The 13,216-nt window shown below is 41.1% G+C and overlaps 1 protein-coding gene across 7 annotated transcripts in view; it reads right to left on the reverse strand.

The window, feature by feature from the left end:
- Nucleotides 1-13,216, reverse strand: part of KDM5A (lysine demethylase 5A) — a 1,841,472-nt gene that overhangs the window by 1,674,761 nt on the left and 153,495 nt on the right. For all 7 annotated transcript variants that reach the window (XR_011281783.1, XM_069628595.1, XM_069628593.1 and 4 more), the window contains exons 3-4: nt 1,224-1,346; nt 123-293 (exon numbers count right to left, since the gene is read on the reverse strand). Coding sequence is in view for 6 of the 7 variants with exons in the window: in XM_069628595.1 (XP_069484696.1) it covers nt 123-293; nt 1,224-1,346 (294 nt within the window). In the remaining variant the exon portion in view is untranslated. The remainder of the gene's footprint in view (nt 1-122; nt 294-1,223; nt 1,347-13,216) is intronic.

Below are 13,216 nucleotides of genomic sequence, written 5' to 3' on the forward strand. Positions count from 1 at the left end.
GGATACTTGCTTAGGACACCACTATCTCTACAGGGAACATTTGCAAAAACGTGCAGTAAGTAGTTCACCAGTGTCTAAAAGAGTAATTATAAAAGTGCCCAACCTCCTGAAGCAAAGCTTACCATCAAGCTGATTCCAGACTGGAAAAGTTCATATGAATATAGGATACGGTCATAATGAGCTTTAAGCAGAGATCCGGTGCCTTTCCCTGGTAGGTAACCCAGTCGACTGGCCACTTTGGACCATTTCTTTTCTTTGGTCACAATCTCAAATCCCCCTTCGCTGGAAACAGTCTATGATAAAATATAGAAAAATTGTGTTACTGAAGTATCATAAATGTCTAACTTAACATTCTATGTAATTTTACTGCAACACTCCTTTCCTTGGCTCCTCAGAACATAACCGAAACAAAATCCAGGTGCTATAGAATAACTCACTCAGAGCAGCACTAAGTCTCCCTAAATCATGCCACATCTCCACACACAGCCATAACGCCAACTGGCTACCCATCCATGATAGAATCACGCTACGCACCTTGGCCATCACCCACAAAGGCCTCACCAACGTCTCCCCGAAATACCTGGCTGACAGAATCTGCTTACACCAACCCACACGCACCACCAGATCATCGCATTCACACAACTTAGTTGTCCCAAGATACAATCTTAAAACAGCAGGAGGGGCCAGCTTCCCAGTCCAAGCTGCCAGGCGATGGAATGCTATCCCAATCCACCTTAGACAGGAACCTTCCTTTCTCACCTTTAAAACTGGCATAAAAAACTGGTTGAGTAACAAACCTCACCAGTAAGAAGTATTCACTAGGCCTGCCATACATTGCCTACACTCTGGTCAATCGCTGCTAGCCTACTATTGTATTTCCTTGCCTGCTTACCAGATTTTGACCCATATGTAACCAGGGTCCTTTCTGATCTATTTATTCATGTTGTTTCTAATCTGTATGCCCAAATTTTCAAGCGCCCAGTTACCTCAAGGTTAGGCGCGCGTTACAAATAATAAACAAATACAGATATAATGACAATGATGTGTTATTTCTATAGCTTTAGATTAAAGGCCTTGAAGTGTATTTTCAGAGTAGCATGAACACAAAACCATCACTGCTCTCTTGCTGTCAATCAGCCAGCCAATCCTACTACAACATACCCCAACTTGCTCCCAAATCAAAGAACCTCCTGTCTATCCATAAACAGATCCAACCTTCACACCTTACTGAGAGCATACACATCCAAGAGCTTTCTCTCCACCACTGGGATTTTCAGAGTAGATCCTTGAAGCTCCAAGAACTTTGCCAACTGATCCAGAAAGTCAAGTTTCACTCTTGTCATTGCCTACAAAAATGAAAGCAGATGGCATGTTACATTGTGAAAAATTAAAGTAAGGTTTTCAAAACTTGCATACAGCTCTAAGGGAAACAAAGGGTGCTGAAAGACAATATAGCACATCTCTTAATTTCCAAACAAATGGGAGTGAAAACCTTGTCATAGATTACCTTTACTGCATTTAATTTGCACTTCCCATCATCGCCACAAAATCCAGATGAGAAGTCAAGGTAAACATACTCTGAAAAAAGTTACTTACCACTTGGTAAGAGTAGAACGTTGGTAGAACTCAATTTTCTTGTATGTTGGAGGAGGAGAGCAGCAAGGGATAGTTGGTCTGGTCAGTCTCAGCCGCTATGTTCGTGGCCTTGAGGTTCACTGGCCCTGGCGGATGCGGGTGTGTGCTGGCGAATGCTGGTGCTTCCTAGCATCTTTCTGGCATATTAGCTTGGCATTTTGATGAGCCATGGAAGTGTGGAGCAAAGGGGACCTGTGTTCCGACTTACCTTGCTGGTTACGAAGGTACCCGTCGACTTATGATGTCTCTCCTGCCTATCCGTCCTGCCTTTTAGTTTGTAAGCCTTGGTTATATTAGGTGCACCAGGCAGTGGGCACGTTACACCTGGCACACTCTTTTCTGAGTTTAATTTGGGTCCTTGCTGTCTTTTCTGAGTCAAAGAACGGTACATCCCACTGAAGCAATAACTTGCTGTCTTTTCGGATTCAAAGAAGTGATATCTCCTACTGAAGAAGCATCTTTTTGATGGATAATTTAAGAATAGCAACTAGGAGTCTGACGGTTTTAAAAACAATCTGCCATTTGCCTAGGGGTCGCTAAGCCAGTCTTGTTGAAGCAGACTAGTCCATCTGCACCTGTATCACCTAGAGGGAACTGGCTCTAGGAGGTTTTAGCTTTAAGTGCCAGGAGAAAGCAACGTTTAATTGAGTCGAAAGGAGGTGAAAATCATTCGGGAAGTATGCTGCAGTTGAGTTATGCGCCTCCAAACCCCCTCCTCCCCCCCCCCCAACAATCTAGTGTGGATCAGGTAAGTGGAAGCGATAACCTGCATAAACCGGTCATTGTGTTGGCACCAGATATCCCCCCTGCATGTTCATTAACGTCGCTGGGAGCAGACAGCTTGGGGGAAGCCCATCGGTTAATAGGGGAGTCTCCCGAATATGTCAGCAGTTATTACAGGGAGGTCAGTGCCTTGTGAGGACTGTGCTGAGTCACCTTCCACTCAGGCAAAGTAAGAGCAGGACTCAAACGATTCGGCTAACTAGCAGTGTTTAAAGTAATGCATTGCAGTTAAGCTGAATCAGATTAACAATTTTCAAGAACTTTGCTGTTGGTTTGAAGTGGCGGTGGGGGCTGAGAGGAAGGCCCTTCCAGGTGCCAATAGTAGAGGTGTCCAGTAAAGCAGCATTAAAAGAAGCAGCAATAATTATAGGGTTGCTGATTAGTCTGGTACAAGGCAGGATATGTTACTCTGTCCTCTAACTGTGCCATTGATTCTGCCAATGCCGGCAGTGCCTTTAATTCAACCTGCGCAGCCTAGTTAATGCTGCATCAACTTGGCCAACCTTAAACCAAGAGCCTGCTTCCATAGGAACTTTCGTGTGCAAAAAAAAAACACAAATGCCAGAGATTGCTGATAAGAACTTCAGATGGCTTGTTCTTGAAAGGAGGAACTTTGTCATTACGGAAGTTGAGAAACCCATGAGGGAGGTGCGGGGGGAGGAGGGCGGTGGGGAAGACACCTAGAAAGGTTCTCAGAAATAAAGTCCTTGCATGGCTACACCAAAAACTGGGGTCTGAATGCATTAGACCTGCTTATCTGAAGGCCTGTCGTAGGATTCAGTTGTGGAAATGGTGCTCCACGAACAACAGGGATTGTATAGTGGAACTTATCTTTCCCCATTTTCTGAGTGTTTTTCGAAATCTTGTAAACGTGTCATCTATGTATAAAAAACGTGTTGATTTTGTGAAGGACTCAAATATAAATTTCCGTTTAGGAGTTTTTCGTGTTTTGTTTTACCTTGGATATCATATCACTTTATTAATTACGTTTGTCAGTGCCTTGTTTATTGTTCTATTAGTAGGAGCGCCTGTTTGCCCATGGTCCTAAATCTCGATATACAAGATTAAATCAAATTGAGAGCGGAAGAAGTGAAATTACTCATGCTCGTCATCCCTACTCAGGTGTGGTATCATTCCATCAGTGGTGCCTAAAAATACACCAACAGATTTCTCCAAAACCCCATAATCCCGGTTGTCAAACTCCCACTGTGAAACAGGAGTTTGAGGCAAAGACCCGGTTGTGCAGATCTCAAAAAGAGCACACTTCAGGCCAAGAAACTGTCTGAACGTGAAGTGCTTTGTTACCAACATGCAGAGTTCATGGATTATTCAAGTAACCTTTCTCGTACTTCCACGTTGTGTAGAGAGGAAACTGAGCAACCTCGAGTCGCGCAGATGGGCAGAAATGCAGCAAGAGACTAAGTCAATTTCTAAAGGATGTGCAATACCATGTACTGAAAAGCTGCTGCCAGAGTGCTTCCAAGATGGCGCCAACATTGTGTAGTGCCTTTAAAACCAAGGAAATAAGAGGCGAGACAAATATTAATGTAGTCGCATCACTACAAATGTAAAGGCTTACGGGAACCTGATCAACAGCCCGACGCAAAATACTGAGGAAAAGCCCTAGCATTCCTATACAATTACAAAGGGCAGGTGCAATTAAGGAAACCATGTAGATACATAAAAAGAGCCAGGAAGAGCCCAGTACAAGCAGCAGACCAGGGCAAGAAGGATGTGTTTGTTTAAATTATTTCTATAGCGCACCTTAACCCAGAGGTATCTGGGCACATTTGACGGTTGCCGAAGTTCGACATACAGATGATATATAAATCAGATTTACAGAGGTAAAAAACAATTAAGAATTACATTCATAAGCAATACTAATGATACTAAATTATTCAGACAGCAGTCACTGGTTCGGATTGGGGGTTCAGAAGTGGAATGGTAGAGAGGAATATTAAAGTTAATACTACTCAGTTAGCCATTTCATGGAGTTGCTTCTGAAGTTTGCAAATTACTTAGATCTTATTAAGGATAGCGGGAGCGAGTTCCACAGCTGAGCAGCCATGACTGGTAAGCTAATCCCACCAGATATTTGTAATTTATATCTGGGGGCTATCAAGCCGATTGTATTAGTTGACCTAGTGGCTCGGGTAGATGAATTTAGCTACTTCCTGCTGTGACGAAGCACACTGTCATCCCTCCGAAAGGGGGAGAAACCCCTTTCTATGATGAGACCCCAAGAAGAAGGTGGTATCCTCGCCCATCACCTGAAGCTAGAGCCCCTTCCTGCAAGCCCAAGTATAAACCCTTCCCCTAAGAGGATCAAGAATTATGGTCATTTTAGCTTTTCCCTAGAAAGTACTAGGACGAGGAAGATCCCCAATGACTCAAAAGGGAGTCCGAAGATCAGTACTGTGACGAGGGAGAGGAACAAAAGCTTAAGGATCACACTTGAGAACACAAGGAACAGTCGAATGGTTACTGGTTTCAGATTGGTCCATCTAGGGTAGAATTAGAGGAGGGAAACCAGGAAGTGTTGTTGAGCCTTCCCAGGAGGAGCAGGGAGCAGGAATCTTGTGCTGGAACAGAAGGGGCTGTGCACCACTGCAATACTTAGAGGGAGGGGGGGAACCCTTGATCCCCCAGCAGCCTGTGGGGAAACTGAGGGATGCTGGATTATCTCTCACTGGGAAAACTCTGGTGCACCTGCAGTCTGTAATGGTCTAAGGGAAGCACGAGACTCCCTCACTGGAATAGATCAACTGGGGAGCTGCCGAAGGAAAAGCTGAGAGCCCAGGGGAAACCACAGAAGCTTACCGGTGTTAGAGGACCGGAACCCTCGTGGATCAAGGCAAAAGGTACACAGAGGGGGACCGGGAAGGCACATCGAGACCCCAGAGAGTACAGAAGGTTATGGGACCCACTGAAGTATAAAGAAGCATGCAAACAAGGTGCTGAGCTACAGGACAAACCTGAGAGAGGTGTATGGAATCCATATGAAACTGGGGAAGCCACACAAGAGTACAGAAGGGTCAATGACCCATTGAAGTCTAAGAAGCTGAAGCAGAAGCACTAGAAGACCTTTATAAAAACAAGAAAGCAAGTCTAGGGCTCGCGCCCATATGAAGATGGGAACATGCCGATTATTCATAGGCACAGTATCTCGAAGGGTAGTGCAACATGTTGGCTGTGGTATCAGCAGCAGTAAACAGACCAGGGGAGGGGAGTCACAACCCATGGTGTTGAAACCTTTGGGGCATATTTCAAGAGGAGCAAGGCACCCTCTTGGCCGGTCATTGTGAGAAATTAAACATTTGGAGGGCACGACAGAGTAAGAATGTTTTTGAGAACCTTTTTTCTATGTGTGACAGCAAACCAGGGGAAAGGAATCGTCCAGCTTGGTTTAACCGGAACTTTACTTTGGGATCTACTTTTGCCACCCTGTTTTTGGAACTTTGTTTTCTACAGATAAATATTTTACATTATCCTGAGTTACGAGTGTAAGGGACAGAAATAGGGTTGGAAACAGAACAGTGGACACATTTTGTTTTTGACATCCTGACAAAGACACTAGTGGTTTTGGTTGGGGTAGGGACACCCCCTCTTAGCTTTATGGCAAGCTAGAAGTTTCCCCAACCCATTTTTACTTTCAATTAAAGTTTGAAGCAAACAAAAGGCCACCCTTGTGTCAGCCTCCCGCTTCTGATTTCTTGCACTGCCGAAGCAGGGAGTCTGGCACTTGGTACAAGATGCTACTTTACTTGAGGAACTACTGGACACCGGGACTCTGGTAAAAAGGTGTGAAGCCTGCTGAAAGTCTAGGAAAGGACCAGAACACTGACTGATGAGAGGCTATGTGTTTTTTTTTTTTTTTTTATTTAAAAATTGTTTATAGTTTACATCAATTTTATAAACTTTTACAATTATTTCATCAACTTTAAAACACTACATTTCTTAGAAGCATCGCATAAAATCATTTTCTTTCTCTATACGCATTAAGATATATTTAGCATAAATCATTTCTATTTTACGATTTTCACATTTTCATACTTAGTAACATTAGAATTTATATAGTTTCTTTACATGAGTATATATTTTTGCAATAGGCCTTTTCTTAATACATGACAACAAAAAACCCAAATCAATCTTGTATATAGTATATTAAAAAAAAAAAAACATTGCTTTAAGTAACATAATGATGCAATTAATCAAGTAAAGTATATAATACATCAGTTATATCCTGAATTCATCAATTTCATTTAATTTACTGTAATTCTTCAACAAGAAGCATGTTTAAGCCCAGATCTTTAGTTTTCAAATCCTCGTCAATTTTGAATAGGAGCCTTGATAAAGTCAAAATAAAGCGCATACTATCCCCTTGCATGCTGCGTTCCCAAAACGCGGCCCGTGCAATTTATGTTGGGCCTGGATTAAATTCGCCTAATAACAAGCATCTCTTTTCCTCAAAATATGGGCAATATACCACAAGATGCTTTATAGATTCAGTTTGACAAATCGAAGCACAAAACCGACAATTTGGGTGCACGATCAATTCGCTACCAACATTCCATTTAAAGATACGTTCCAAAGTAGAGAATTGATTTAATCTGAATCTTAGGTAGATATTACGTACTCTACGATCGGGACATTTCATAAGATATAGTGGAAGAGTACCCCTCGTCCTAAGTCTATTCGCACACTCTGTGTATAAAACATATTTATGATTTTTTTCAATTATCATCCTCCAGTCCCATTCGTACATTTTGCGTTTATTTCTAGCTAAACCAAGTTCTAAGTCCTCAATTGTTACTTCAATGGTGTCCAAAAGCATATTCATTTGTTTTTTAAACATATCCAACGATTTAACATCACCATTATGTAATAAACTGTGAAGATCTTCATACAATGAGTTTCTGGGGGGCAACAGCATTTTCATATAGCTCATTAATTGTCGCCATCTCCATTTTGACGCTAATGTAGATAGACCCAGTTCATGGCAAATTATCGAATTTGGTATTGCTGATGACAAGCACAAGGTTTTTTTTCCAAAGAAACCCTTGAATCCCATTAAGGATCTGTTCAATGTTTATTAGACAAATATCTAAACTATAAAGAATAATGGGTTCAACCTTTAACAAGTAGAAGTCCAATAAAGGCTCAACCGAGAACATACAGTACTTAGCATAAATCACCTTCATCATTGATAGGAGAGAACAAGATTTTGAAGTTAAGAACTCCTTCCATGATTTCAGTGAATAGCTGTTATTCAAAGGATAACCTAAATATCTAATCGATTTTGCCATTTCAAGCCTGCTACCCGCAATTGTCCAATAGAAGGATCTTATTTTTTTCCTATTATGACAAATGATGATTTGAGATTTTTTAGAATTTGCCGTGAGATTGTGTTCTGCAGCATAATCATAAAAAATGTTTAATTTATGCTGTAGTCCCGAAGGGGTCCTATCAAACAGAATAATGTCATCGGCAAAACAAAGCCAATCAAGTTTAAGACTACCAAGTTTTACCGGAAATATGCCATTGCCTGTCCACAATCGATCCATATCTGAAAGGTACAAGTTAAATAGGATTGCTGCTAGGTTGCAACCCTGTTTTACCCCAATCTCGGTAACAATAGGCGAGGTAAGAGCACCTTCCCTATTTATTCTGATTTGGAAAGATGTATTAGTATGTAACATTGCAAGAAGTTGCACAAGTCGTTGAGGAAAACCTAAATTCAATAGTTTTTCCCACAGCACTTCTCTAATTACACAGTCGAATGCACTAGTTAGATCAAGCGATGCAAAGTATATTGGTCCAGACTCAGGGAGTTTAGATTTATAGTAGAAGTGTGCAAGAATTATAGCATTAAGAGATGTTCCGATATTCTTTCTAAATCCGGATTGAAACTTTGAGTAAATATCATTGTTATCAATATAATTTTGTAGTCTTTTTAATAAACAAATGGCAAAGACCTTGGCAGAAGCATCCATAAGGGCAATCGGACGAAAGTTTGCAGGGTCAGTTGGATCACCCTTTTTATAGATAGGAATGATTATTGCATTCTGCCAAGATTTGGGAATGCAATTTGAATCCAGAATGTTTGAGAATTTGGTGTAGAGAATTGTAGCCCAGAAAATCGGATCATCCTTTAAAACACATGCAGGCAACCCATCAGGACCAGCAGCTTTTGAAGGTTTAAGTAGATTAATAGCATCCAAGATCTCATCCACAGTAAGTGCTAGTTTGTCCCTGCACTTTTCAGTTAAAATGTTTGATTCAATTTTATGAAATTTTGATGGTAACTTGAATTTCTCAATCATGAATGATTTCCAAGATTCAGATGAGACCGAAGAACTTAAATCATGCTGCTCTCGTCCATTAGTATCATTAATGATAGACCAGAGCCTGCGGGTGTCATTTCGAATAATGGCTTTCATGATTTGCTGGTTCTCCATTAGCTTAATTCTGTGTTTAATACGTTTGTTCTTATTAGTGTATTTTAAACAGATTTTCTTTTTGCATAGAAAATAAAGTTCAGTAGTCAAATTCAGTTTTCGTAATTTTCTCAAACGCAGATTTTTTTCACATTTCAAAGAGGCAATTTCAGCATTAAACGTGTGAGGATGACAAACATTTTGCGTCCCTACATCGTTTATGAATGATTGAAGGTGTTTTTTTATAATCAGATTGTTCCATGCCTCACGTAAAATTACATTCTGTTTGGAATCATCTCCTTTGGGGGCTCTCCATAGGTCCCTGTTGACCAAGAAGTTCAAACTTCTACATAAGGAGGGATGCCATCTCACTGAGTGTTGAACTCTCTTGATGTTAATCAATTTAAGAATAGAACTAGTTTCAAGAGTTGTAAAAACTAATTTAATAGTCATATTTATGGGCGTGTGATCACTATAAGGTGTATCCATCATAATGATCCTACTCACACGCCCCATAAGATTTACTGAGACAAAGAAGTAGTCAAGATAAGATTCGACTCCACCCCTCCTCCAGGTACCATTTAGTAACCCAGCTTCAAAGTCCACAGGGACAACGTTCCAGGCTTTGAAGTAATGCAGCAAATTATCGCCTCTATTAATTAAATTGGTTTTATATTTAGAGATATAAGTTTGTCTGTCAATTAATCCCAAGTCAGTGCAAATAGCATTAAAGTCCCCACCAATCAGTATCAAGTAATTCGGGTTTCGTTCCATAGCAGCCAAAAAAATCCCATCTATTAATTCCAGAAATTTTTCTAAAAGGCACTTAGCAGGATTATAATACACACAGACTAAAAGATAAATATGCTCAGGGTGATCACACACGGAGAATTCAATTGCCATTAGATTGTCTGTAGCATATAAGGTTTTCACGTTATGATCAATAGAATTATCAATCAAGATTGCCACACCACCGGAAGGACGACCAGCTAATCCTTGGCGAGCAGGTACACTAATAGTGTTAAAGCCATCAATAAAGAAGGCATCTAAGCACATCGTCTCCTGTAGGAATATGACCGTGGGCGATTGTATACACACAGACTCTTTAAGCCAATCGCCCAGGTTTTTCATCCCACAGCAGTTCCAAGAAATGAATCTCAGTTCAGCCTGATTAGGATTGTTTTTTATTTGCCGCCATATCGATGATAGATGTCATTAGGGGCCCTAGCCAGGTTATATTGGATGCTACACCTACTAGTGTAGTAATCTGGGTGATAAGGTCTGCTGCCTGTTCTTGACTACCAGCTCGACTCTTCTCACCAGATTTGCTCTCATCCGGAGCAGTCTGTGCATCCAAAAAAACCTCCGCTTCTTCAATAGATCGCAATAGAGACAATTCCAAGCCACGCATCTCAAAGTCCTGCCTGTGTTCCCATAACAATTTCGTAATGATCTGTGACTGAGGAGCACAGATCATACGCAAGTTGTTATGGTTTGCAAGCCTAATCCATTCAATATCGTTAGAGTGTAAAGTTCTTAGTTGCGGACTCCCTTTGAATATATTAAATAAGAATGATCTATTTATTCTTTGCTGACCATTCATCTGGGGATCGCTCTGCCAACCCAATATGTAGCGTGTGTCCCTTGAAAAGGAACACTGTTCCATAGCTACCACTGAATTTGTGTGTGCCTGCTGGCTCTGATTTTCCAACTCACTTTCTTCTTGAATGTTATTTCTGGATATGTTACTCAATTTTTGGTTCGTTTGTTCTTGATGAGAGGCAGCGTTTTCAATGCTTTCAAGAATATTTTTAGTTATCGCGTTGACCATTTCAGATCTTTCATCGCTTTCCTTACTTTCATTATCCGCAACGTTTTTTTGCATATTAATCCGAGTATCCTCTCTAGTTTTCTGCAGCTCCTTAACAATCAGTTCACTCACAGTCGCACATGAGGTTTCTTTGTGTTGTGTATTTGTATCATGAGTGGAATCTGTTCTGCTCGTCTTGATTTTAATAACGGGGTAGAATGCTGAAAGACGCCCTTGCTTCTGAACATTCGATTCATCAGAGGCCATAGCCGTCTGGCTGTGTGTGTCTTTTTCTGTACTCTTCCTGCCCATACCTTTTAGTTTCTGTTCATGTGGAAGAGCCAAATTTAGCAGTGCTTTTGATTCCTCGTTCAACTGTGATAAATTAATCACTATCTCATTAACTTGCTCATTCTCAGTCACCGCATGTATGTCATCTTGGTCATCAATAGGGTTACTCTGTTGTCCTTGAATTTTCTCTCTTTTTTTTTCTTTTTTTTTTTGTACTTTAGAAGATTCTTGAGTACTCTGGGCAAGAGTTTTTTTAATTTTTTGATTTACTTTTTTTAAGGCTTTTGCTTGGGCGCGTTTCATCTTTCGAGATAGAAAGGTTGTTGGATTTTCTTTGCTAGATACAATTTCGCTTTCGAGATTAATTAAATCTTTTTCTCTGGCTACAATTTCGTCAGAACTAGATTTGTCACCCTCTAATTCTCCAAGATCTGGGTCATTATACATTATCAGGTCAACAAGAGGCGTAGGGCTACTAGGATGCACCTCGTGATTAGCCTCAGCTAGGATCGCAGGGGCTATCTCACAAGTGTCCATTTCACAGGCTTTTTGCGCAAGACATTGTTGTACCGTTAAGCGATATAACACTTCATCTATTTTTACAGAGTTTGCCTGGATAAGCTTTAGCAACCGATTAGTGGATGTTGTAGGTGCTAAATTTTGCATATTTACCCCTAAAGTCAGAGCCTTTGCATACGATACTTCCTCAGTCTGAGAGGAGGTATCCTGTTTTCGTGTGAGTATAGGTTGGGCCATTTTTGTTAGGTGAGTCAATCAACATCATTTTTTCGTTTTGACACGTGACATAGGCCAACATAAATCCCTCAATTTTACAAATTTTTCCAGACAAGTCAGCCAAAGTATTCTTAATCGTAATTAGATGTGCGTGTGTAAGGTCATGCCCCTTATCAAATAGGTTCAATATAGAGGTGATCACCGGGAATGCTGCATTTTCATCACCCATATTCGGTGGATTAAGAATACTGTTTGAAGCAGTGTCAAAGTTTTTATTCATTGTGTTTTCAGCTAGTGGATTGATTTCATCAACACCCCCTGTACTATTCACATGTGGGATTCCGGGCGCAAGTACCCCTGATACCCCAATTCCAGATAATTCCCTCATAGTTTGATTAGTTGGCGAACTGGTAGAGGGGCCTGTAAGAGGTGGCATCAGCGGAGTATCATGCTCAGAGGAAGACGCAACATGTGATATAATATCTTCATTATGCAAATAAATGCTTTCTATGTCCCCGGGATGCAATATTGCAGGTGAAGAAGGCCCTAGGGAGATGCGACAGCGTTTTTCCCATTCATTTATCAGAGCTGGCGCCATAATGGAGACGTCTGACAGCTCATTTTTAGCAATCTTAATAGATGAGAAGGGAGGATTTTTCCCCTTAAAAGGAGTCGTATATATGGGCATCTTTGAGGCATTACCTTTTTGTACTATTCCAAAAGAGGTTGCTGAAATCGCACCCTGTCTTGTCTCTATGTCATCATTTGGTTCGACAGACAAAGACTGGAGGCTGTAGGGGACCGTATTAACATCCATCACCCGTTTCGTTCCATGTGCCTCAAACAGTATAGGAACAGATTCGTTCAAGATGGAGTCATGAAGCTGAATAGGTACATTACCATCAAGCACAGTGTCTGTTTTATCTTTAGAGATACTCTTTCCATTTCTTAGACTCCCAACCATAATTGAACAATTAGATTAATAGTAATAATAATAATAATGACCCAAAAGCACAACGTGCGAGTTTCAGTAACATGCAGTGCACAAAGCTAAAAGTAAAGTTTCATAGATTTTTCAAAGACAACTTACTTATATGTGGGTCCACCCGACACCCGCCACACCGTCAAACAGTCCAACAGTACACTTTCGTACACTTCCGGTGCGCGCGCGGTGCGCGCGCGGTGCGCGTGACCGGAGTAGTTGTAGTGGTTGCAGCCAATGGAAATCCAGGAGGGAGGAGGGACTGGTGACGGTGTGGGGCGGTGTCTAAGGAGGGGGACAAAAAGAAAAAGTGTTTTAGTGAACGTAGCTTCTCGAAAGGAAAGCAACTCTCCAAAGCAATACAGAAATACTAGCAAGTACCGCTAGCAAGTACTATTAGTAAGTACTTGGTTTAGCGAATAAAGAATTACTTTTTTTTTTTTTTTTTCCAAGGATTAAGGACGCTAGCAGCGTGTTTTTAGGAACGCGAACCTTCCTCTTGCGGACTAGTGGTTTCACGAGTCCACGGGCAGCAAGTCCAAA

This window comes from Ambystoma mexicanum, chromosome 12 (genome assembly GCF_040938575.1).
Source record: "Ambystoma mexicanum isolate Mex_15411 chromosome 12, UKY_AmexF1_1, whole genome shotgun sequence".
Classification (NCBI taxonomy): domain Eukaryota; kingdom Metazoa; phylum Chordata; class Amphibia; order Caudata; family Ambystomatidae; genus Ambystoma; species Ambystoma mexicanum.